The following is a 27,508-nucleotide window of genomic DNA, read 5'->3' on the forward strand; positions in this document are numbered from 1 at the left end:
ATAAATTCAAAGTATTTTGGACTGAGGTTGAGAAACAATTAGGAAAAGTTATCAATATTGTGCGTTCGGATCGTAGAGGTGAATATTATGGCAAGTACACTGAGACTGGACCAAATATGGGGCCTTTTGCTAAGTACTTACAGGATAGTGGTATAATTGCAAAATACACTATGCCTGGTACTTGTGAACAAAATGGAGTTACTGAAAGACGAAATCGTACTCTTATGGATATGACCAGAAGTATGATGAGTAGATCTAACATGCCAGAGTTCTTATAGGGTGAAGCTATTTTGACCGCTACTTATATCCTGAATCGAGTTCCAAGTAAATCTGTACCCAAAACTTCTTTTGAGTTATGGACAGGTAGAAAGCCTAGTTTGTACCATTTTTGTGTATGGGGTTGTCCAGCTGAAGTGAAGATTTATGATCTTAACTTGATAAAGTTAGACCCCAGAACAGTACGTTGTTTTTTCATTGGTTATCCAGATATTCAAAAGGTTATAGATTTTACTGTCCTACTCGCAGTACTAGAATTGTTGAATCTCAGACTGCCAAATTTATGGAATTTGATATTGCTGAGAAAGTTTCTACTCCATCTCTTGAAACAGAGGAGTCTTCTGGTGGAATTTTCATTCCTTTATCTCTTTCAAGAGATGATATAATGCAGACAGATGATACTCATAATGATCCTATCCCTATTCTTGTTGTTGATGCTCTTGTCACTGACGAGCATTTCCCTCCCATTATGGATGAGGCTCCTGTTTTTTAAGAAGTTCTAGATGCTAAAGACGTCATTCAAGATGGCGTTCAACAACAAGCAGTAACTCCATAAATAATTCCTCTAATAATATCTCAGAAGGAAAAGAGGTCAGCAATTTCTAATGATTTTTTTGTTTATCTTGGAGAATATGATATTGGTCATGTTGTTGATCCTATGACTCATAGTGAAGCATTTCAAAGTGAACAATCTTCTAAATGGATGGAAGCCACGAAAGATGAAATTGAATCCATGAAGAATAATGATGTGTGGGAATTGGTTGAGTTACCTGTTGGTTTTAAACCAATAGGATGTAAATGGATTTTCAAAACCAGAAAGGATAATAAGGGTAAAATTGAAAGATACAAAGCATGTCTAGTGGCAAAGGGCTTTACTCAAAGTGAAGGTATTGATTACACTGAAACCTTCTCACCTGTTTCTACAAAAGATTCGTTCAGGATTATTATGGCCTTAGTTGCACATTTTGATTTAGAGTTGTATCAAATGGATGTAAAGACTGCTTTTCTGAATGGGGAGTTGGATGAGCAGGTCTATATGTCTCAGCCTAAAGGTTTCAAGGAAAGCGGAAGGGAGAACTTGGTCTGCAAATTGAAAAGGTCTATTTACGGTCTCAAACAAGCATCTCGTCAATGGTACTTGAAGTTTGAAAAAGTTGTGACATCGTTTGGTTTCATAGAGAACATGTTTGATCAATACATTTATATGAAGTTTTGTGGGAGTCGTTATATTTTTCTTATTCTTTATGTGGACAGGATTTTACTAACAAGTAGTGATTTTGGAATACTAAATGTGACCAAACTTTTCCTGCCTACAAATTTTGATATGAAGGATCTTAGAGAAGCATATTTTGTTTTGGAGATTGAGATTTATCCTGACAGGAAACGAAAAGCTCTTGGTTTATCTCAAGAAGCTTATATCCATCGTGTGCTAAAAAGGTTTAACATGGATCTATGTAAACTCGTCCCTATTCTGAAAGGGGAAAAATTTAGTAAGCACAATGCCCTACGAACAACTTAGAGAGAGAGAAATGTCAAACACCCCTTATGCAAGGGTGGTAGGGAGTTTGATGTATGCGCAGGTTTGCACTAGACTTGATATTGCTTTTGTGGTAAATGTTCTTGGATGATATTTGTCTGATCCTGGGGGTGATCATTGGGTTGCTGGAAAGAAAGTTTTGAGATATTTACAGAGAACCAAGAATTTTATGCTTGTTTATAAGCAAGTTGAGAATCTCCAAGTTGTTGGTTATTCAGATTCTGATTTTGGTGGTTCTATGGATGATTTAAAGTCAAATTCTTTATATTTTCACTTTGGCTCGCGCAACTATTTCTTGGAAAAGTGTAAAACATACTTTGATTACTTCATCTACTATGTATGCTGAGTTTGTAGCTTGTTATGGGGCTTCTTTCCAAGCTATGTGGCTAAAGAATCTGATTACAGAGATACGAGTAGTTGATTCTATTTCCTTACCTATGTTGATATATTGTGATAACATTGTTGCCATTTTCTTTGCCAAAAATACTAAGATCACTGGTGCTTCGAAGCATATGGAGATCAAGTATCTTACGGTCAAAGACCTAGTCAAGAAAGGAGATGTTATTATAGAGAATTGCAAGACAAAATTGATGTTGGCAGATCCTCTAACCAAAGGATTAAGTGCGTCATTGTTTAATAAACATGTTGTTGATATGGACATTTTAGAATCCTTTGATCTTTTTGGTTAGTGGGAGTTTTCTTTTTTGTTTTCTTTTTATCCACCAGGAATTATGATTATTTGTAATTTCTTTATTGAACTTATGAACTACAAAGTTATTTTTGGTTTCTTTTGATCAATGAATAGGTATGCTTTCATTTATGTTTTGTTATATTCTCGAGAATGTTGAGTTGAAAGCATTTAGTTCATAATATTGTTGTTATCGTCATTGAAGTTTATTTGCTTAATGGCGTGGATATCATACTGTTTTATGCACAGTTAATGATATGACACTGACTTATTTATTAAGCAGTGTTTTGGTTATTTCACTGGCTTATTTGTTAGGCATCACGGTATCAGTCAAATGAGGACCGATAAAGAGATTGTGTTATATAACTGATCACATGTTGGACATAATCTCTTACCACACTACTAGACTTATTGACCATGTCGATTTAATACTATGGTATTTGTGATTATGAATGTTTTTTGTTGATTGGAAAGCAAAGTGATAATCATAGTTCAATATCAATGATTAAATTCGACTGGTTGTTTTAGATACTATCAAATAACTATTATTTTTAAAAGTAGCTACAATATTTTTCTTGTTACTCAACCCATAAGTTGTTTTTTTTTTAAATAAAATTATTTTAATATATATATATGTATTACATAATTAATGTAGCTCAAATGAGAGAATGTTAGATTTTTATTTGGGCTTACATGATTTATTTTAATATTTTATAAAACATGGGTTGATAAATTTTTAGATTTTTTAACACTCAATCAATTGGAAAATCATTAATAGCGTTATATGTTTTGAGTTAAACTTTAAAATTAGTGTGAAATGTAGCATTTTATTATAATTGACAATAATATTTACAATGTAGATGGTATTATTATGCTATATTTACCATAAACAAAACAACAAAACGTTTATTTACATTAGTTGTGCCCATATTTAGAACTAATGTTGATATGAGACCAAGAAAAGAAGGATATATATTTATTAGGTAATTTTTCGGTGGTAATCCTGAAAAGGGACCATCAGTGTGCCCCTTTCTATTTTTTACACTTGAATAAGTTATAATGCAATTTTTTATATGACAATGTACATTGTAGTTATAGCAGGCCACTAACTAATTTTTAGAAAATTTTGAATAATTTATTGTGCTGAAATTAGGGTTCAAACAACTTATTTCACACGTGTATAAAAAAAAAAAGCATTGGTCCTGATTTCGACATAGTAAACATTCATAATTTTTTGAAAAAGTAGTAAGAAATCTGCTATAATTACAATGTACACTATCATATATATATATATATAATTGGGTTATAACTTATTGGTGTGTCGAAACAAAAGGGGTCACACGAATGGTCCCTTTTTTAGAAGTAGCACTTGAGAATTTCTCTATACTATATTACCTTTTGTATTATGCTTAAATATCCACTTAGAGCAACGCTAGTCATGTTAAAGAATTAACTATTTTAGCTAATGATGTAATATTTTTTTCCCTTTAGGCTAGCTGTAATAATAATTTATTTTTTCACTAGCCAAATATAGATAGTGTGAAGTGGTTAGCCAAATTGATGACATAATATTTTAATAATAAAAAAAAATAATGATGGTAATCTAAATTTGTAAAAATTATTAAGTTAATCTATGTTGGAAATATAAATTTGTAAATTTTTTTAAAATAATCAACGTTAGCTATTATAAATAGCATGGTTGGAATTATGGTATTAAAAGTGGCAAACTAAAATAGTTTTTTTTACCTATTTTAGCAAAAATTGAACTATTAGTTAGCTAGTGTGGTTGGAGATGCTCTTACACCCCTATGATTTAAAAAATACTAAAGTATACTTTATGTTTTTTAAATATCCACTTACGCCCCTGTATTTTACCAAACAATATAAAATACATACTTGAACAAATTTCAAAATTGTTTTAACAAGATATATATATATATATTAAAAGTGTGTATTTAACGAATTTTTAGATAATATTTATTATTTTTTTCTGTTATTATTGTAATAATATTTAATACATAATCCTAATTTTCATTTTTTTTTCTTCAGTTTGCATAAATTTAATTTAAATTTTAAATTCAATATGTATAGATAAGTACTCGGGATAGATTATTATTATACAAACCCGATACAAAGATTGAAATTTAATCTTTTCTTATTTTTTCAAGTATATGTATATTTATTTTAAAAAATTGATATAATTATTACTTATATTTTCAAATGAAATAAATATTTCACTGATCTTATCCAATAAAGAGTAGACATTTTATAGAAATTTAATTAGTTCATAAAATTTTGTAACTAAATGAATTAAGTAATTAACAAATTTTAATAGATAAATAAACATATATAATAAGTACTATTATTAGTATATATTATAAATATTCAAGAGTTTATACATCCAATATATGATATATATGAAGAAAAAAATTATAGACAATTTATCGGTTTAAATTTCTCTTTTTCATTTTTAATATATTCATGTCACACATTACATTAAATATCTTCTTTTATAATATATAACATTGTTTATTTTTAATTTAAAATCTATATAAAAATTAAAAAAATACATAATAAAAATAAATTAATACATTTTCTAAATAAGGACACTTTGGATTATATATTTTTTGTTCTTTCACACTTAGATATTGTTGATTCTTAGCGTTTTTATGTGTTTCTAACTTTGTTTTACGAGTTTTTAATTTTTAGGCCACAATATATTTTATGAGAGTTAATTCAAAAATTTTGTGCAATTTGTGGCTAAATATTGATGGAAGACAAGAAGACTTAAGAAACTGAAGTTTAGAAGATATTTGAAGTGTTTTAGAAGTCCCAAAAACTCGAGACTTGAGGCTGCAGCGTAAATAATTTAAGCAACAGCAAAAGGATTGAAGAAAGAGGAAAAACATCGTATGGCCGCAACGAAGAATATGCTACGCCGCGACCTCCCAGATAGTGAACTATGGCTGCGACAAGGGATTTTCCTAGCTGCGTACTAAGCCAATGATTTTGCCTATCAACTTATGGTCACGGCGGTGCACATTTATGGTCGCACCCTGCGATGCTTTTTCATCCTTAAATTTTAATTTTAATTTTTAATTTTTAATTTTAATTTCAGTGGGGCTATAAAAGAGTTTAGGGCTAATTTCTAGAATAACTTTTTATTACGAATTTTGGATATGAATACTTAATTCTTTTCTACATTCAAATTAGTTTTTCTTCTTTTCTCTAGAACTCCTTTATTTTCAATTTATGATTATGGGTATGATCATGTTTGTGATTATGGAGTAGTTCTCTTTTAGGTTAAGGGTTATTTCAAAACCCAAGACATGAAATCTTGAATACAATGATGAACTTTATTCCTTCTATCCCCTTATATTAAATTGTTTATATTCTTCTAATTGAATGCTATGAATTTTGTGATATCTTGTTAAGTGGCTAACTAGTTAGGGTATTGAATTGTTCTAGTATCATCTTAGGATTGTTATTCACCTAATAGTCTAGGGTTCTAAGTAGAGTAATAAATTGTAATTAAGTATTGTGATGAGTATTTTGATTGTATTGGAGAATAGAACCTAGGTTAAATGAATTTCATGCTGAATGAATTTGTTGCCTAGATCAACTTGTTTCCACTGAATGTAATGCTTTTCCTGAGTTAATTAGGTCCCATGTTTAATGAGTTTATTACTTGGTAAAAATAATTAATTAATGAGCACTTAGCTTTAATTAATTGTGATAGGAAAATCAGGATAATTGACTGCTTAAGTATTATCTACGGGATTAATAGTTTAATTGGAAATAGGGAATAATGTTTGTTATTATTGATTGATTGATTGTTGAAGGTGGAGAATAATTCTTAACTGTTCTTTAAAATCGTTATTATCAATTGTATTTCCTTGTAACTTTATGCTATTAAATTTCAAATATAAAATCCCCTTTTTAATTCTTGTCTCTGTTTTAAATATTAAATTGATCAATAGTCATCATGGGTTCGACCTGAATTTACCGTTATACAAAATAATTTGTAATACTAAAAATAAAATCTTAAGTAAATTCGACACGGCATACGACACACATCAAATTTGTGGCATCGTTTTTGGGGACTATTATAAGCCTTTTTATTATTCAAATTAATTAACTATTTACTAACTAGTTCATTAGCTTGGCAATTTCAGGTGTATATGTCTGGTGATGATACTCAAGACAGGCTACAGGCAATAAAGCAAGATCTTGTGACATTGTCGTCCCTCTCTTCTCGCACTATTACTGAGATTCCACTCTTTCAACCTTCAACAAGGAAAGATAATCTTGTACAAGTGTCATTGCCATCTGACGACTATTCTGACTTAGATCCATCAATTAAGTCTCAGATGGCTAGGGTAGGATGTTGAAAGAGTTGGCGGCGCAAGACCTAGACCATCAACCATTATGTATACAATATCTGGCTCTGGATGTCAACTTTGGACTAAAGTCGGACCTCATATATTTATTACCATCTTTCCATGGGCTACCCAAAGAGGACCCAAACAAGCATCTAACAAAGTTTCATATTGTCTGTTCTAGTATGAAAATAGATGCAGTGATTGATGAGCAAATTAAGTTAAGACCTTTCTGTAACGCCCTACTACCTTAGAGCCGTTACTAAGTGAGGTTAAAATGTGCAGTCAACTCGTTAAATGAGGTTTTTAAAACAAAAGTGTGATTAAATAGAAGTCTAGGCTGTAATCTTTAAAAAGTACTCTATTTCATTAAAAGTTCAAGAGTTTAACATTCGGGATCCCAGAACTCGGTTTATAAAATATTTACAATTTAAAACAAGTTTATAAGTAGTTAACCATCAAAACTAGGGTTTGTACAACCATTTCTCAAAAATACCCCCAACCAAAGCAGTCGGGCAGGCCAAACATGTACGCGCCGCCCCCACGCTCTCCGTACTCATGGCTGGTTGACTTTCTCTTTGCCCTTACCTGCAACACAGAGCACCCGTGAGCCGAAGCCCAGCAAGAAAACTCAAACAGTACATAACATATGCATAATATACAGTCATTACAGCAGATAGCTCGTATCTAGTCAGGCAGTTCATAAAATCTAACACATATACGACCATGCCGTCCCAGAAGCGTTACCAAAGCCTGGGATCTCGGTCTACACCATAAGGATATCCCATGTATCCATTGGGGCCTCACCGTAACCACGAGCACTCCATGTGCTAAGTGGTATTCCCGGCCCCACTGCCGTTCTCGGCCTTCGCCGTTCTCGGCCCTTCGCCGTTCCTGACCCTTCGCCGTTCATTCTACTATTTCCACACTTAGCATTCTCAAATAACAATCAAATATATAATCATTCATGTAATGCTACATCCTAGCAATAATACAATCTAGGGTCGCGCCCTGCAACAAAACTATGGGCCCAAGCCCTGCTCTACGGGTGCTACGGTTTTCTTACTTGTATCCTGAGCTTTCTGATGCACTAAGGCCGCGAGCACGGTCCTCTAACCCAAGCCTCTCCAAAAACCTAGTCACAACACATACAAAACATCCTTTAATGCTAATCAATCCAAAACCACTTCCCGGGACCAATCCCACACTCTCGGAATCTCCAAATTCCTAAAACAATACATCGGAAACATCCCCCGAACACACGGAGCAAAAGCTCAAAATTGCAAAATCCCATGTTCTGAAAATAGCCTAGCGCCACGGCGCTGCCCTAGAGGGCCACGGCGCCCAGCAAATTAGAGAACACTTCCCCTTCCCAGAAACAGCCTTGTGCCGCGGCGCCCAAGAATAGGGTCGCGGCGCTCCTTCGCGAACCCAGAAATCTGGGTTTTCCCCTGCGTTTTTCCCGAGCTAAAACCACTCCAAATCATCCCAAACAAGTACCTAAGCCCCAAAACCAATTCAAAACCCCAAATGAACCCTTAACAACCTATAACCATCATAAACAAACTCAATCACACCCAAAAATTCACTCTTGGGTCTCAAATTTCAGAAACCTAAACTATAGCTTCTAAGACTTAAACCATAGCTTGAAAAACATGCACCTTGCCTCTAAAATCTTAAACCACATCAAAAACAGAATGTAAACATGTTAGAACTCTTACCTCAATCAAAACTCAGCTCGAACTCTTCTCAATTCCAGCTTCAAGCCCCCTTTTCTTTTGATTATCCTACTGAATTTCAAGTAAAACCAGCCACATCTCTTTTAGGTTCCCACACTTAATTTCTGTAAATTCAAGCTTAATCTCAACAAAGACAGAACACAAATTCTTACCTCTGAACAATTTTTGCCTAAGCATGATCTTGGTTACTTCAAACCTCTTAATTCTCCTCCTAGGACTCAAATTCAGCTCCCTTCTTCAGCTCCTCTTTTGTTCTATCTCTAGGTCTCAAAGTTTAGCATAAACCAACTATCACCAAGTATAATACGTAAATTCCCTTTTCCTTCTGCTGAAGGTTATCTATCTTGTCAAATGACCATTCCACCCTTCCTCAAATATCCCTTCCTAACTAAACCTCAAGGCCCTTTTTTGTCATTTCATTTCTATTACTATTCTACCACTTTTCATTACAACTTGTTACTCTCAGCAGTTACTAATGGTTATCCAGGTTACTCAATCACCAATAACCACTAACCACAAATTCTCAACTCAACTCACAAAAGTTCCCAAAGTACCCCTAGGCTCCCCTCGAGCCGGGTATAAAACCCTGTTGTGACTTTTGAGTTATCTAGCTCTCTAGGACCGTCTCGGCACGTGCATCACATTAATATCACCACACCCACGTGGTATAAACCGTATAATATAATTATCACATTTATGCCCTCAACGGGCTAAAATTACCAATTTACCCCTATCATGCAAATGGGGCCCCCATGCATATTTATACCACCTAAACATGCATTCTAATCACATATTCATTTAAATTCATATATTATCATATTAATTCACTTATTGCCCTCCAGGCACGCTAATCAAGGTCCTAAACCTTATTAGAAACTTGGAGTGTTACACTTTCCATTCTCTCTGAAAGATGGTGCTGAGGAATGAGTATATTATCTTCCTTTTGGAACTGTGAACACATGGAATGAGATGAATAATTTCTTCTTGGAGCGCTACTTTTTGACATCTAAGGTTGGAAGTATAAGGAAGGAAATCTGTGACATTCACCAACAAACTGGGAGTCTTTGTATGACTATTGGGATCGTTTCAAGAGATTCTGTGCTAGTTGCCCTCACCATCAAATAAGTGAGCAAATCCTAATCTTGTATTTTTATGAAGGACTTTTACCATTGGAAAGGAGTATGATTGATGCAGCGAGTGGGGGAGCTCTAATGGATAAGACTCCTGCTGCAGGCAAGAGCTTGATTTCTAATATGACTGTTAATTCCCAATAGTTTGGTGTTCATCAAGAAGTACCCGTAAAAGGGGTGAATGAGGTGAACTCTCATGTAGAGTGGCAACTTGCTCAGTTGACTACTATGATGCAACAGATGGAAATATGTCAACAAGTTAGACCTTGTGGTATTTTTCAAGTCGTGGAGCATCCTATTGATGCTTGTACCACTCTTCAAGAAGATGTCAATGAGCAGGTGAATGCTATGGAGGGATTCCTAGGGTAGCCAAGGCAGAGGTATGACCCTATGCTATCACTTATAATGAGGGGTGGAAGGATCATCCTAATTTTCGCTATGGTAATCAACAAAAAGTTGCACCTGCTAGACCACCAGGGTTCAATTTCTAACAAAGGCCTCAACAATCTTATGTACCTCATCCTAAACAACCTCCTACATGAGTGCCACAAGATCAGGAACATTCTCTTATAGATATGTTTAAAACTTTAGTGGCTTCTAATATTTAGATGCAATATAATAATGTACAATTCAAACACCAAACCCAAGTTCCTCTCGAAAGTACTCAAGCCTTTCTCAAGAATTTGGGGAATACCATGGGTCTAGTCGCTACATCTTTGAGACAAAGTGAGCCACAAAACCATGGGAAGTTACCTTCACAGCTCGTGAGGAATCCAAGAAAGAATACTAATGCAGTCTCATTAAGAGGCGGCAAGGCTTGTGATCCACCTACTATTCAATCAACCTCGATAGTTGCACCATTACCTCCTAATAAATCCTTCCAATAAGAGAGGAATGAGTCACCTAACGAAGCACCTATTCCTAAGCCAAGTGTTCCCACTTATGTCACCCCTCCTCAATTTCCAAGTCGTTTGAGAAAGACATAGAAAAATGAAGCTAAAAAGGAAATTTTGGAGACTTTTTGCAAGGTTGAGGTAAATATCCCTTTAGTTGATGCTATTAAACAAGTACCTCGATATGCAAAGTTTCTAAAGGAGTTATGCACTAATAAGAGGAAGCTAAAAGGGAATGAAAAGGTGAGTGAGGGGGAAAATGATTTGGCAGTACTTCAAAAGAAACTCCCACAAAAGTGTAAGGATCTCGAAACTTTTACTATTCCTTGCACTATTAGTAATAAATGGATTGAGCGGTGTATGTTGGATTTTGGTGCATCCATTAATGTGATGCCTTACTCCATTTATACCTCTTTGAATCTTGGACCACTTGAAGAGGCGATGGTGATTATTCAATTAGTCGATCAGTCTAATGCTTATCCGAGGGGAGTAGTAGAGGATCTATTACTCAAAGTTAATGAGTTGGTGTTCCCTACATATTTCTACATTCTTGATATGGAAGATGACTCCATTCCATGCACTACACTGGTATTGTTGGGAAGATCATTCTTAAAGACGGTTAGAACCAAGATTAATGTTCATGAGGGTACATTGACCATGGAATTTGATAGTGAAGTGATCCACTTCAACATTTTTGATGCTATGAGGTAACTAAGTGATGTTCATTCAGTCTATTCAATGGATATCTTGGACTCCTTGTCACAAAGAGTCTTGGATTTGCATGGAGATGACTGTTTAGAACTTGTTTTAAGGAAACATCTTAATTTGAAGAAAGAGGATGTCACTAGTGAATTCAAGGATGTTATTACCACACTTAATAGTGGAGGAGAAACTTTTGAAGAGGTACCATTCGTGGGTTTACCTATTTCTCATGAAAAGCTTCAATCGTCTATTGTAACGCCACCAAAGCTTGAATTGAAACCACTACCAGAGCATCTATTTCTCATTGAATATGTACACTTGGGTGAGAATGAAACATTACCTGTAATTATCACTACACACCTTACCCAAGTACGAGAGGAAAGGTTGATAAGGGTACTTCGGGAGTACAAAACAGTCATAGGGTGGATCATATCGGATATCAAGGGAATAAGTCCAACTATGTGTATAGATCATATTCACCTTGAGGAGGGTTCAAAACCTTCTAGAGAAGCACATCAAAGGTTAAATCCACCTATGTTGGAAGTTGTGAAAAATGAGATCCTGAAGCTCTTAAATGTTTGTGTGGTTTATCCTATTTCGGATAGTAACTGGGTGAGTCTGGTTCAAGTGGTTCCAAAGAAATTGGTATCACGGTGGTAAAGAATGATGAGAATGAGCTAGTTCCAACTCGGATTCAAATGGGTTGGTGAGTTTGTATTGATTACCGAAAGCTGAATTCGACAACTCATAAAGACCACTTTCTCTTGCCATTCATCGATCAAATACTTGAAAGATTAGCGGGATATTATTATTATTGCTTTCTTGACATTTATTCAGGTTATATTCATATTTTTATTGCTCCAGAAGACCAAGAGAAGACTACTTTTACATGCCCATTTGGTACTTTTACTTTTCATCAAATATCATTTAGGTTAGGTAATGCTCCCGACACTTTTCAGAGATGTATGGTTAGTATTTTCTTGGATTACATTGAGAACATCGTAGAAGTATTTATGGATGAATTTAGTGTCTATGGTGATTCTTTTCACAAGTTCCTTCATAACCTAACTCTTATTCTTAAACGGTGTATTGAAACTATTCTTGTCTTGAATTGGGAGAAGTGTCATTTTATGGTACAACAAGGTATTATGTTGGGGCATGTTATTTCAGAAAAAAGAATTGAATTGGACAAGTCAAAAATTGATATCGTTCATTCTCTTCCACCACCATCAAGTGTGAAAGAGATAAGGTCTTTCCTTGGGCATGAAGGTTCTTATCGGAGATTTATTAAGGATTTATCAAAGATCGCTACACCATTATGCAATCTTCTTCTGAAGGAGGCGACATTTGAATTTAATGATAAATGTTTGTTAGCATTCAACAAATTGTAGGAATCTTTGACTACAACTCCCATTATTCAGCAACCAAAATTTGAGAATTACCTTTTGACATAATGTGTGATGCTAGTGTTACGCAGTAGGAGCAGTCCTTAGGCAACTGGTTGATAAATTCCTCATGCCATATACTATGCCTCTTGGACTCTTAATGATGCTCAACTAAACTACTCTACCACGAAGAAAGAGCTTTTAGCTGTGACCTTTGCTTTGAAAAAGTTTTGGTCTTACTTGATTGGTACTAAAGTCATTGTTTACACTGACCATGTCGCTCTTAAATATTTACTAGGAAAGAAAGAAGCGTAACCTCGGCTCATTCAGTGGATTCCACTCCTTAAAGAGTTTGATATAGAAATAAACGACAAGTGAGGGTCATAAAATCTGGTGGCAGATCATTTGAGTCGCCTTATTCGAGATGAAGATAATTTGTCGTTGTATGAAAAGTTTACTAACGAACAACTCCTAGCATTCCAATAAATTATTAAGTGGTTTGTTGATGTTGTTAATTTTTTAGCTACCAAGGAATTACTGGGAGACCTCACACAAGCTCAAAGGAACAAGATTATGTAAGCATTGTGTCGATCAAGTCATCCGAAGGTGTATTCCCGAATTTGAATTTTAATCCATCCTTACTTTCTCTCATTCTCATGTTTGTGGAGGTCATTTTGGACCGAAGAGAACAAGCCACAAAGTACTTGACAGCAGTTTCCATTGGCCTACAATATTTAAGGATTCTTATGCATTTTGTAAGTCATGTGATCGTTGTCAACGTGTTGATAACATGAATGCTAGAGATCAAATGCCTCAAACACTTATTCTTATTATCGATTTTTTTTTTATGTATGGGGCATTGATTTTATGGGACCATTTCCATTGTTGTTGGCTTTTGAATACATTTTATTAGCAGTAGATTATGTGTCCAAGTGGGTGGAAGCGAAAACAACCAAAGCGAAAAATTCTAAAACAATGGTTGAGTTCATTATATCAAATATTTTTGTGAGATTTGGCACTCTAAGGCCAATAATTAGTGATCAAGGTACTTATTTTTGCAATAAAACTATTGAAGCTTTATTTTGGCACTATCAAATGAACCACAAGGTAACCACTACCTATCATCCACAAGCAAATTGCCAAGCGGGGTGGCAAATAGACAAGTTAAATACATCCTTGAGAAGACTATATTGTAACATGATTTTCATAAAACATACTTATAATAAGCTTCACAAACATGCAACAAACAATTATAGAAACTATTATGGAAACCTTAATATATAATGCTAAAATATTTTCCACATGGAGCTTTTAGTGGGAATCACAGTAATCTTAATTGTGCGAGTATTGTGTCTTGCTATTCTAAAAATACACATAGATTAAGAGAGAGAGGTGAAAAATAATTATTTTTGGAACACATTGTCATTACGCATGTAAATTTTATAACCAATAACCAAATTTCAAAGAGCTAGAGTCAACAATACTATAACCCTTTCCTTAAAATTCATCTAAATAATTTGTAACTAATGTTATTATAAATTATATAGCCAATGATTTTGTAACAAAAATGTAAAGGTAAAGTTAAATGAATGTGTTTACATAGATCTTATTAAAATATGATTTTTTTTATCAAGATTATTAAAATAGATCTTACACTAATGAATGAATGTATTGTTGTTCGTCACTTTCTGGGCATCAAACAGTCAAAGCTGTTGAATTAAGAGAGAGTAAAAAATGTCAAACTGGACCTTTCTCCGCCACAGCCGTAGCTGTCATTCGCGGTTTAAAACGCAGCGTTTTCAAAACAACGAACGTCTAGCATCGTCGTTCTCCACTTCCGGCGAGGGCCGAGCTGCGAATGAGATTCCAGTCCAAGCAGCACCGCCCCCAGTCCGGGTCGAGCTCACCGAGTCATCCGGGCGAGGAGTGTTCGCGATTAGGAAAATTGGCGCCGGAGAGCTCTTACACACAGCCAAACCCCTCGTGTCTTACCCCTCTCTCTCTACCATCCAAAGGGTCTGTTATTTCTGTCTCAGAAAGCTTAAAAATACTGCCAATGATCAATCTCAAAGTGTTGCTTTTTGTAGCGAGAACTGCGAAAATCAAGCTAAGGTACTGAACACCACGTGTTTGAGGTTGTGTTTCTTAGAATACGGAATACTTGATTAAATACGAAGTTAAGGTTGAATTGAATTTACATTTTTCGCTTTCAGTTTGTTGTATTTGTGCTTTTGCACACTACTTCTGTTTTGGTATCATTAAGTCATGAATGTTTTAATTGTTTATTTTCCAAGTTCAGTTATTTCCACAAAGAATGAAGTCTGCTTAAATTTTTAAGTTGTAAACAGTGTTAAAATGTGTAAAGTGGTATAGAAAGTAGAACTTGGTGTGTGATAAAAAATACCAGGTTTTATCTCAAAACTGATTAGTGGAGTAAGTATTGTTAAATGTAGTGCGACTATTTTTGCTCACCAATTTTTGAGGGTTTGATGGCAAGGCACTCTTTGCTCTTTTGGCTCATGGCTCACAGGCCTCAAATCACTGAGACTCTTTTGGCTTTCCTTTTTGGACCGGTTTTGGACTTGGATTCTATAATTTCATTAGAGTTTTCTTTTGTCTCTTTGACACCATGTTAGAATGTAGTAAGTGGTTTAGAAAGTAGAATTGATTACATGTTAAGAAGTATGTGGTTCAATCTTAAAATCAATTGCTGATGAGTGGAGTAAGCCATAAGAGTTTTTATATGTTGTTAAATGTATCCTGTGTGGATATTTTCTCTAACAAACAGAATTTCTTTTTTGGATTGCAGGTCGTCATATTTCGTCACAAAATGAACTTATTTCAAACTTTGCTTTATTTTCAGGCTTTCCTTGGTGTCGAGGTCAAAGCAGATTGGGTAGCCTTTAATGACTATTGCCGGTATTGAAATCTTCTTCTTTGTTATTTCTGTGAAGAACAGTCTCCTATTTTCTTGCTGTTTTATTATTTAACTAGTTTCATTGTAAAGGTCTCTTGGTTTAAAATATCCACTCCTAGTAAAGCGGTTTGCATGTATGGTCATATCAGGAGCCGCATCTGCTAACCTTCTTGACATACTTCAGCCTGCTATCTTATCTCCTCGGATGACTTCAGAGGTGAGTAGCAAAATTATCTCTTCACGTCCATGATTTACATTTCTTTTGTGAGCGAATTGGAAAATTAAGGCATGGATTTCAGATGGAAGAAGGTTTTGGCCTGCTGAAGAGTGCCTTCAAAGTGGCAAATTTTCCTGATGAAAAGATGGCATGTATCCTCCCTGTGGCTAAAATTTAGTGTTACTTTGTATCCTTTTCTTTTTTGCTTTATTTTTACGTATCCCTTTTTCAGAAATTACTTTCCTTTGACGTTTCAAGTTTTGACCAAGCAATGGTACACTGGAATTCTTGCACGGATTCGAATTAATGCATTTCGTATTGAGTGTGCTGGAGGACTTAATGAAGATCTTCTCCAATCAGCTGCAGCCTCTGTAGAAACTGAAGCTGCTGTCGGAAATGCCGTTTATATGCTTCCCTCATTCTATAATCACGACTGTGGTACGTAACTATGTTCCCTGCCTTATAGTTTAATAAGTAGAGACTGCAGTTGTTTCAACCTGCTTCTGATTATTGAGCCGCAAATTGTTTATTTTATTTGTTTGTCCAGAAAAGAGAAAAGAAAAAAATGAAAACAAAAGAAACATGACTCACTTTCAAGGTTCATTCAAATTTTCGAAACTAATATGATAGAGCGATTTCAGATTATTATGGAGTGACAGTATAAGTAATCAATTTATAAGTTAGCCAAGGGATCTTAAAATTATTAATGCACTTTCCTTGTGGGAAAAAGAAAACATTTGGTATGTACATAATTGCTGAGATTAATTATTATATGCTATAAGGAAGCAAAACTGGTCCTGCATTCTTTCTGAAAAACCTGGCATAAATAGTCTCTTATTTGAATTGTCTGGTATTTCCAATACAGATCCAAACGCCCACATCTTATGGATAGAGAATGTAGATGCAAAATTGATGGCTCTGCGTGATGTGGAGGAAGGTTTGTCTCATGTACATTAGTTTATTATTATTTTTTTTTCAAATGCTCTTACTCCTTCCAATTGAAAGTCTGTTCTGACGGTCGCTTATGCTTTCTCCTTCACACCCCCTTAACTGTTGGTGAATTTGAGAGAATAAAAAACAGTTTTATTATGAAATAAGTAACAGAGCGACTGAATGCTGCATTATGCTATCTTTCATGTGAAGAAAAACTCTGAGGTTAATTGTTTGATGAAGCAGTTTGCTGCTCACCATTGTTATATAAAATCTGCGGTTCAAACTCTGCTAAAAATAGGAAAGTGTCTTTGTATATCATATTATATCATAATAAGAAGTCAGCAATACCTACTGATCTATCGGCTCGTTTGATTAGCATACTTGGTATATCTATATTTCTGGGAATATCTACTTATGGTCTAAAAATTCAGACAGATAATTTTCTTTTCTTTTACAGGTGAAGAACTTCGGATATGCTACATAGATACTAGTATGGATCGCGGTGCTCGTCAAACTTTCCTGTCCCAAGGGTTTGGTTTTCATTGCACTTGTCTAAGGTGTATGTCTGGTGATTAAAATATGTATTTCAGAGACTTATATTCATGGGTATGCGAGTAGGGATGAGGCTTTTATTGGCTTTTGACTTAATTATATTTGGAGTGCTTTTTAGGCACAAGATAATAAACAGAGATCTACGAGCTCCTTTTGGGATCCTGGCTTTCAATATGTTGAGAGATTTAATGATTTCCTCAAGTTGAGTATCACACTGGTTATGGTCCTTTAATGCTACAGCAAACCACAAAACAAGATCTCACATAAAACAATCCAATGAGATATGCAAGAAACAAATGAAAACCAATATAGAGCAACACCAAGATCTTTGCGGTTCGGTCTAGCACATGACCATCTTCCATGGGAGAAAATTTTCTTCAATTTGCTATCTATTGGAAACGTTTTTCCAATATGCACAGCGGAAGCGCAATATATGCCTTAAAAAGATTGACAGCCAGCACCAAACATAGCAGCAAGTGCTGCGAGTGGGGTTGTGGAAACCAGGCAGGCGAGTGGCAAGGGAGGGCTTGGGCCAGTGGGGCGCATGCAGGAGCGGCTCGAGGTCCAAGCAGGGGACGCGCTCGGGACTGAGGTGAGCAGCCATTAGGCACGCGTGGGATGTGGGTGGGATGCTTGGCGAGCATGCGATTGGGGCTCGGGCCTATGGGCAGTTGGTGCAGTCGGTCAAGGAGCCACGGGGTTTAGAAAAATTAATTACAAAAGTCCTATGTCTCAAACGGCTTACACTTTTCAAATCTAGAAAAATAAAGAACAATTTCTACACCTAAAACACCATATAATTAATCACCCTTAAGAATAAATATTTACCCATCCATTCATTCACATTTATTACAATAACAAAAGAATACATATATACTCACAAAAATTAGTGTATGTACTACTTGTTGGAAACAATTTTCAAATATGCACTGCAGAAGCGTAACATATGTGGTAAGCCCAATATTAAAAAATTTAATTTAAAACATACTTTTAAATGTCAAATCCATTAATATACATACATTGATTATAAATATATAAAATAAGAAGAACTAACTAGTTGAAGATCTATCAAGTATATTTGCTATCTTCTAATATTTATAAACGAACATCCAATTCAAGTTTTTCGTCAAGAACTTAAACCACGATCTACCGAACCATTCTCTACACCTCAAGATGTGTCTGGACATGTAGATAAACAATGAGTTTATTTGTGATTCACAAGATGTACTCAACACATGAGATATCTTGTGAATAGACTTAGAAAAAATCTTGCTTTCTTAGAGATTTAATATTGGGGTTTTTTCATACATATGACTTTTATGTCATTATTGTGCAAAAATATGAGGATTATACTTTTCCTAATTTGTATGGAAAAATTTATTAAAGAAAATAACAAAGTATGAGAAATATAATCGCTAACTAACTAAATATGATAAACTTGATTATAAGCAAAATTGTGGCATAACCAATTTTTATACAAAAATAAGGCAAACTAAACTCATAAAAGTAAAAATTCTTAAAAAAAGAAGAAGCCATAGAATAGCTTTTTTTTTTATTTAAAGTCATATTTTTGCAAATTTTATTAAAAAAACTCATATAAAATGTAATTTCTTCTTGAATATTATGATATTTTTTTTTTCAGTCAATGAGAGTATGCATATCAAACCTACTTATATTATTATTCTAGGGTTTGTATATCACTTTATAATTTAAAATAATTAAATAAAATTTTATTATTAATTCTAATAAAATAATTAAAAGAGCCAAAGACTAAGTCCTCACTCAGGGTACATGCCAGACTTAATCCAAGTAGTGTGCCTCCCAACCACTTTTAAATATTTCTTTAAAAAATAATTACTTCATATTATCTTTTAACTGATTGAATTATTCAAACTATATTTAAAACAAATATATGAATAACTGATAATTAGTATTACCTTTTATTTAATTAATGAACTTAATAATTAATTATTCGAATAATTACAAATTCAAATTCAATTTGAACTATCAGATTTATATTTCACTTTTAAATAAATAAAAATTTATTTTTATTTAATAATTTCAAAAATTACAAATTAATTAATTAATTAATTAGTTAATCTCAATTATCTCATAATTACATATTTGTCTAGATAACAATTTTATTTTAAATATGTGTCCTACGCAATTTTTTTTGGTTTCAACTCTTACCTTGAACAATGTTGATTGAGCCAATTAGGGAACCTATAATTCCAAGCTCCAATAAATCTTGATTATTAATCAAAACTCTTTAATATAATAACTTTATTTATTAATCGTAATATTATTCCCCTAAAAATATGGTATTGCAATCTTACAATTATAGACATATATTTACTAAGTACTATAATAAGTGTCCATTTATATAATTATTACACATAATTCAATCATCTTTTAATGATTCATAAATAAAGTTAGGATACTATTCCACCTCTTTAAATATCTCTTTATACTTAAGTACCATTAATTTTACTAGTGAACAATTAATTCATAAATTAATTTATGAATTTGAGCTCAATAACTATTTGGTCCCAAAAATGAACCTTTAAGGGTTGTTTGGTATGAGTAGTTCACAGTTTTTATAATACTGGGAAAGCTGAAGAGAGTAATCTGATAGTCTGGAAACTTATATCACTGTGTTTGGTTGTGCACTGAAATCTTATCTATAATTCTGGAGAATATCACTTTCTTTTGTTTTGTTGTGCATAGGAATTTGTCAATTTTTCATATTTTCATAAAATTAATGTAATCATATATTTTATCAAAATACTATAATTATAAATAACAAAAGACATTTTAAAAAATTACCAAATTTTTCCTTAGATTATAAGTTATAAACAATTTTACTCATGAATTTTTTTAACAGAATACAGTTATTAAATACTAGATTCAAATATAATTTTTAAAAATACAAAATACTCTTATTTTATTTTTAATAATATTTCATTTGTTAATTTAAACTAAAGTAATGATATAAAGCTTTTACATATCAACTTCTTTAAATAAACAAACATTATTTATCATTTTATAGTTTGATATATGTATATTTGTTTTTTATATTATAAGCTTCAAAAATAAAATGTCATTAACTAAAAAATTATTGGTTTAAGATTTAAAAAAAAAAAATACTTTTGAAGTATTTCACATTCCTGGGTATCTGAAAATAATCTGTCAGGTGAGTTTCAGTTGAATCCAGAATTAGGAAAAGTTAAAACCCCTGGAGTATAGTTTCCCATGTTAGAAAAATTCAAACCTAGTACCAAACATGGGAAAATGTTCAGATTCTCATTCTCATATCCAGATTCCTACATACCAAACGAACCCTAAGAGAATCATTATTCAATTTTTGAAGAAGAAGGCATAGATTCTATGTCTGCAACCATCTATATCAATGAGCCCCCAAGACAAAAAAATATATCCTGATTATTCTAACAGACCCTAATGAGTAAATCAACTAACCCCAAATAATATAAACATGAGTTCATAATAACTTCAAGATTCAGATCAATTTGTGTAGCGTCCCAAATTTGCTAATAAGGCTTAGGGTCTTGATTAGCGTGCTGGGAGGGCAATACTTGATTTAATTATGCTAATATGTGTATTAAATGATTATGTGATTAGAAATGCATGTTTAGGTGAATTAAATATGCATGTGGGCCCCATCTGGTTATTAAAGGCATATTTGTAATTTTGGCCCATTATTGAGGGCATAAATTTGATATGTATATTGTGATTGATACCATGAGTGAGTGGTGATATATTTGTGATGTGCGATTCGAGACGGTCCTAGGGAGCGGAACAGTAAAATAGTCACAATTGGGTCGAATACCCGGCTATCAGGAGGAGGCTAGGGGTATTTTGGGAATATAGTACGTGTTCGGAAATTACTGGGTAGTAATGTACCAATTATTTGGGCATGTCAGGATTAAATTGGGATTTATAGGAACACTCAAGGACTTAGCGGGATGTGGAAAATGACGGGATTGCCCTTGGTGGCATTAAAGGATTGAGGATAGGCTTAAGGGAATTTTAGGCATTTTGGGAGTAGGCAGCTAGGGTTACACTTAGCCACTACACCATTCTGGAAACCAAAAGAAAAAAAAAAAAGAAGTCTCTCTCTCTACCTCACGGTTTCCTCTCCCTCTCTTTGACACTTAGAGTTTGAAGGAATTTTGAGGATTCTAGACTAATGACTTGAAGGATTAGACTGGCTGAGCTTGGGGATTAACTCAGGGCTGAACATAGCTCAGAGGTAAGAGCCTAAACTTAATATTTTCTGTTTAATTCAGTCATGAATTTGAAGTTTGCACGAGAGTTTAACTTTAGTTTGATTTTGAGTGTTGGTGAGGATTTTGAATGATTTCTGGGATTGTGGAGATGTTTAGGCTATGTGAGAAAGAATTCTACGCTTAATTCTAAGTTGGGTTGGTGTTTGGAGGGTGAATTATGGATTTAGGCTCGGGGAAAAACGCAGAAAATGGTGAGAATTCTGGGTTTTAAGGCTCGAGCCACGACCCTATTCATAAGGCGCCGCGACCCGCTTGAACAATTAGGCCTGGGGGCCTTGGAAACTTGCCCAGGCGCCGCGACACAAGGTATAGCGCGTCGCGGCCTTCGTCCTTCAGCAGAGATGGCTTTGTCCTCTGTCTTGAGCGCCCCACAGCTCAAATGTGAAATAATGGCTATTTGAGGGTTTTAAGCTTGGGAACCCAAATGTTAAGGCTCAGGAAGATTTTCCTACATGGTTTGGTAGGATCCAAGGTACCGAAGGCTAGATTAATATTATGAAGTTATTTATTAGTTTAAGACTTGATGGATAGTTATTATGAATCCGTTGTGGCTAGGTTTTCAATGAAGCTCGGATTAGGGGATTGTGCTCGGGATCGCATTGGCTTATCAGCTCGGGACACATGTAAGAAAGATGTTGTACCCGTAGAGCAGGACACGACCCTATTGTTTGTGTTTCATATATGTGTGGATATCTATGATTATTATGTTGTGTTATGTATGTTATGAGTGAACGACGAGTGGCCGGAAATGGCGAAGGGCGAGAACGACATGAAGCCGGATACGGTAAGATGCTAGGATCAGCGTCAAGCACACTGAGTGCTTCCCACTAGGGCGAGACCCTCCTAGGGTGCTGTATCCACCCGCTCGATGAAGACCACGAACCCAGGGCCTGGTAAAGCTCTTGGGATGGCGTAGGTCGCTATGTGTTTAGCCTGTTGGTTGTTTTGCTGTATACTGTGGAATGTTATTTATATGTTGAGTTTTCTTGCTGGGTTTTGACTCACGTGTGCTCTATGGTGTAGGTAAGGGCAAAGGGAAGGTTGGCCAACCATGAGTACGAGGAGCGTGGAGCGCCAAATACATGTTCGGCCTACTTGGCTGCCACGACCAAGGTTATTGTAATGCCCTAAACTCCAGGGACCGTTACGGTGCACATTTTAAACAGTGCTAAACTCACTAATCGAGTCATTTGGCCATAATCGTGTAACTAAGTATGATTAGCGATTTAGGGATTAAAATTTTGGTTAAGATATAACGTTTCACTAAAACGTTTACTGTATACATTGGGATTGCAAAAATATAATTTAAAGGTTTATTACAAGAAAATATTTACAACCAGCCGTTCTAAACGGAAAAACAGGGTTCAACCTTAGTTCTTCTTTCAACCCTCGGCCATGGTGGTCGAGCAGCCGCATATGTACATATCGTCACCTAAGCTCTCCAACTCCAGGATGGTCCAGCTTTCTTTTTCCTTTACCTGGACCACATAGCACTCGTGAGCCGAAGCCCAGCAAGAAAACTCAATATGCTCATGAACAGTCATATCATGTCATCAAATCATATCTGGCATGCCTAGCAAATATAGCTCTATTCAAGCATGCAAATAAATTCAGATAATGCTGGGGAATCTAGGATAAGAAATCCTGCTCTCCTGATTGGATGATTATCAAGTCAATCCTAACCAGATGAGTGATTTAACACTTGAGGTTCTGGTAAACCATACTGAGTGACTGACAAGCAAGTCACCACAGGGCTCAACACCCACAACCACGCCAATGATGATCATCATGATCATACAGAGCTTATAGCCCTGAGCAGATGAGTGAATATCACTTTGAGGTTCTGTTAAACCATAATGATTGACTGATAAGCAAGTCACTACGGGGCTCAGCACCTATAGCCGTGTGACGGAACCGTCACCTGGGATTTCCTGCAATGGCTCTAATCAGATGAGTGACTGCTGGGTAAGTCACTCGGGCTAAACACCCATAGCCATGTGACTAAACAGTCACTGGGGCTCTCTGGCCCTGTCTCTAAGTGACTAGCCTTTGGCTAGACAAGCGCTTTTAGTTTTCATCAAACTTAAGGTCGGTCCGGCATTAATGCTAATTTAAGTCATACAATGCAAATGTCGATTAGATCTAATCTTTATCGACTTGCGTTAAACACGCCAAGGCCATCCTTGACTTATTAGTCAATACCAGGTGACCAGTGCTCAGTACTACTGCGAACTTTGACAAGTAGGTCACAACTTCACAGTTAATACTGACACCATTGCCAAATCTGACTAGTTAGTCAGTGCCACGCACAAGTAAGCAATGCTATCAGGCATATATCATATGTCAAATATCCAAAAGTAGGGCATTCAGCATGCTTTCTTAACAGTTGCTAGCATAATTATGATCATGCACAAACATAGAGACTTAAGCTTTGATCAATCTCATATTCAACATTCATGGCATGCCCTAATCACATGTTTCTCGTGCATCACATGCATCACATTTAAACATCCAACATGCATCAAGAATAACCATGCATATCACATATGGGGTTCAATTTTCTTACCTTTGGTCCAAGCACAGGTTACCAATAAATGAGCCACAAGCACGATCTTTATTTCAAGCCCCTAGTGATAACCTAGTCACAACCATAATATAAAACCTCATCAAAATGAGTAAATAAATACTTCCGGACCAAGTCCTAGCCTCCGAGACGTCGAATCCTACCAAACCGGGTAGTAAGATCGATCCCGAGCCCTTAGGTTTAAGTTCCCATGACTAAAAACTCATTTTGGCCATTTTTCCCCTTTTGAGCCGCGACCCCAAACATTAGAGCGTAGCCCCACTCAAGTCAGGCCCAAAAATCTTCTCTGGCAGCAATTAGAGCCGCAGCTCAAATAGTCCAGCAGCCCCAAACCACCAGCTTCTTCAAGCTTGAGCCGCGACGCCCAAGAACAGAGTCGCGGCTCAACCTCGAACCCAGCCAAAAAACCTCCATTTCTTCATTTAAAAACCTTCCAAAAACCTACCCAAACATATCCAAATACCAAAATCAAAGTTCCCAAACATCCCCATGATCCAAAACCAACAAAACCCAAGCCTCAATCAAATCAAAAACTCATTAAAACATAAAATCCAATTCAAGCTTAAAAACTTTAAAAACTTAGAACTTAAAACTTGAATTACCTCCGATTGAGTTGTTCCCAACTAAATCCTTTGGCTAATAAGCTTATAATCTTCCATAGGATCGCTATGCCTCGATCCTCGCTTGAATCCGAGTCCTAGAACTCAAGTTTCCTTCGAAAATGCGATCGGGAGATGAATATGGAACTTAGAGTGAGAGAGAACTTACTGAACGTTCTTTTTATTTCTTAAAAGCTTACTTCAAGCTTAAGTAGCCTCAAACAAAACTAAACGCTCGGGGTCCCGAAAACATCCTCGGGGGCAAGATAGTCAAAACCTCTAGAATTTCCCACTGATCTTACTAACTCCCAATTTTTCATCAAATACTTGTTCCCATTACCCAATAACCCAGTAATGTGCTAAATACCCCTTGACTCACTCCGAGTCAAAAATAATTCCCGTTGTGACTTTCCCACCAGCTTACCTCCTAGGATCATCTCGTGCTGAGTAACCCTAGCATAACCAAATAATAATAAAGCACCACACACATATCACATATATGCCAAATATGCCCGAAATGGCCAAAATATGAAAATAACCCAATTAATCAAAAATGGGTTCACATGCATTTTTAATACACCTAAACATGCATATTATCATTTAATAACATAATAAATCAATTATGGCCCTCCCGGCCTCCTAATCAAGGTCCTAAACCTTATTAGGAAATTTGGGGCATTACAGTTATTTTGGGAAAAGTATTGTAATAAACTGCTTTATCACTTAGGTCGACCGTAATTATATTTTTGAGTTGTAATATATTTTCTAAACAGTATTTTGGGATCCCAACTGTATAATTTTTTATGATTTTCAATGAATGTCCAAATTTGTATAATTAATGTCATTAAACGAGTTTTATTTCAATCTAGTCACACTATTAACTTAAAACCTCGATTAGCGAGCTAATGACACATTTTCAACTCACATAGTAAAGACTCTAAGGAAGTAGGGCGTTACAACTTGTATATGATTATCAGTTGACATGTTTAATTAATTCATTATGAGAAACGATATTTAATAAAGTATTAATAACATATCGGGTCTGGTTATGTATAATCTCATTATACATAGCACATTCACTAAGATGTCCTACTACATCAGTGCTTTATATCTAGATCACATGTATTCATAATATCAACGAACCGTACTAACAATATTTGATATAAATATTCCTTATTAACTTTGTTGTGAATTGTTTTAAATTTATTCCTTATAATTTTATTCATCTCGTACCAATACAAGAGTGTACTCACATTAATGAATTCAAGAATTTTATGATATTTATATAATACAATGCAAACAATAATATAAAATAATCAATATATGACAAATTTTATTTCTTTTATTTATTTCATAAAAAACAATGTACATTGCATATGCTTTAAGGGTACTGTTCCTAATACTATCAACAATTAAAGACTGTAAGGTATTACAATGGAAATTTTTTAATATAATTCTTCACCAAACTCTCTTCTCACTTTCTCACTTCCAATCATCTCACAAAACCTTTGCTTTCAATGTCAATTGTTATCAATACAACAAGTGAAATTAGCTCACAACAAAGTGAAACAATAGTCTATCATCCTTTTCTAGAGGCCTAAAAAGACCATATTAATACCCAAAAGTCATCCCAAGTGACTGCTCAATCAACTACCGATCATTCACATTGTGGTCTCGCCACCCTGATTTGCTCATCGTGGCCCAAGAAGAAGCTCATCGTGGCTTCACCAATGTGGTAGCAAAACTTGGATTTTAAGGGAAAATTTCAACAATAAAAGTATAAGAGTAAGTTAAGTAACAAAAAAAAAAATCATTACCTAGTTGATCAAAAATAAAATTTAAAATTATTCCTTAAAAGAATAAAATAAAATAAAAATTCGTACATAAAAAATATATAAACACAATATAATAACACTTGTATTAATATGGAATGTTATGAAAAATATGTAAAGTAATATAATATTAAGTATAAGTGGTGCAGTATGATTAACATAGTTGGAAAAAATCTTAAGTATCAACTCACACCACACCACGATGGTAAAGAAAAATTGACCCTTAATGCAAATAATTGCATTGCATCATGCGGTTTAGTATGAGTTAGGTGATTTCTGTAGTTAAGTAGACAAGGTGTGATAAGTCTCCAAATTACGACATTAATAACTCACACATTAATTTTCTCATTTAGTTCTAAATTAACACTAAAACTTTTAAAAAATATATTAATTTTGTAGTTATAACTACATTAATTTTGTATAAATAACTATGTAATTGTTGACACTATGAAATGCTAACTAACAAATACGATGGAGAGTTTCTCTAATAAATATCTGAGAAAGAGATGGGAAGAAATGAGCAATAAATTTGAAGTGTAAATCCTGGTGAACATAAGAGTACATAAAGAATGTTTCCTTTATTAATGGTGGGTGAATAACGAAGGATTTCGAACTCTTTCCCAAATTCCTTTTTTGTCCCCTTTTATAGGGTTTACAAATAGATAGGTGTCTGAAACTCATTAGGTGAGTACAATTCTATTTTTTGCATGCCCACTGTAGCCCCTGCCAAGTTATGTGCCTCCACTATTCACTTGTTGTATATTGATAGTTTTACTTGTTATAAAAATAAATATATATATATATATATGGGTGCACTTTTAATGGTTACTATCCATGG

The 27,508-nt window shown here is 34.6% G+C and overlaps 1 protein-coding gene and 1 non-coding gene across 4 annotated transcripts; one reads left to right on the forward strand and one right to left on the reverse strand.

The window, feature by feature from the left end:
- Window positions 1–9,636: 9,636 nt before the first annotated feature.
- On the reverse strand, window positions 9,637–9,742 carry LOC133828121 (small nucleolar RNA R71). The gene has a single exon (XR_009890760.1). It is a non-coding gene; the product is annotated as a small nucleolar RNA R71 (small nucleolar RNA).
- Window positions 9,743–14,364: 4,622 nt separating this feature from the next.
- On the forward strand, window positions 14,365–17,560 carry LOC133823492 (histone-lysine N-methyltransferase ATXR4). 3 transcript variants are annotated; one of them, XM_062256296.1, is made up of 7 exons: window positions 14,365–14,841; window positions 15,539–15,648; window positions 15,737–15,863; window positions 15,946–16,015; window positions 16,122–16,301; window positions 16,729–16,800; window positions 17,254–17,560. In XM_062256296.1, the coding sequence occupies exons 1-7, from the start codon at window positions 14,464–14,466 to the stop codon at window positions 17,370–17,372; spliced, it is 1,056 nt and encodes a 351-aa protein (XP_062112280.1). In that variant the 5' UTR covers window positions 14,365–14,463; the 3' UTR covers window positions 17,373–17,560. The 3 variants fall into 3 exon arrangements, with proteins under 3 accessions (XP_062112280.1, XP_062112281.1, XP_062112282.1); XM_062256297.1 differs by having other exon boundaries at window positions 14,367–14,841; window positions 15,593–15,648; XM_062256298.1 differs by having other exon boundaries at window positions 14,367–14,745; window positions 15,593–15,648.
- Window positions 17,561–27,508: the final 9,948 nt, after the last annotated feature.

The sequence above is a fragment of the Humulus lupulus genome, chromosome 3 (assembly GCF_963169125.1).
Source record: "Humulus lupulus chromosome 3, drHumLupu1.1, whole genome shotgun sequence".
NCBI lineage: Eukaryota > Viridiplantae > Streptophyta > Magnoliopsida > Rosales > Cannabaceae > Humulus > Humulus lupulus.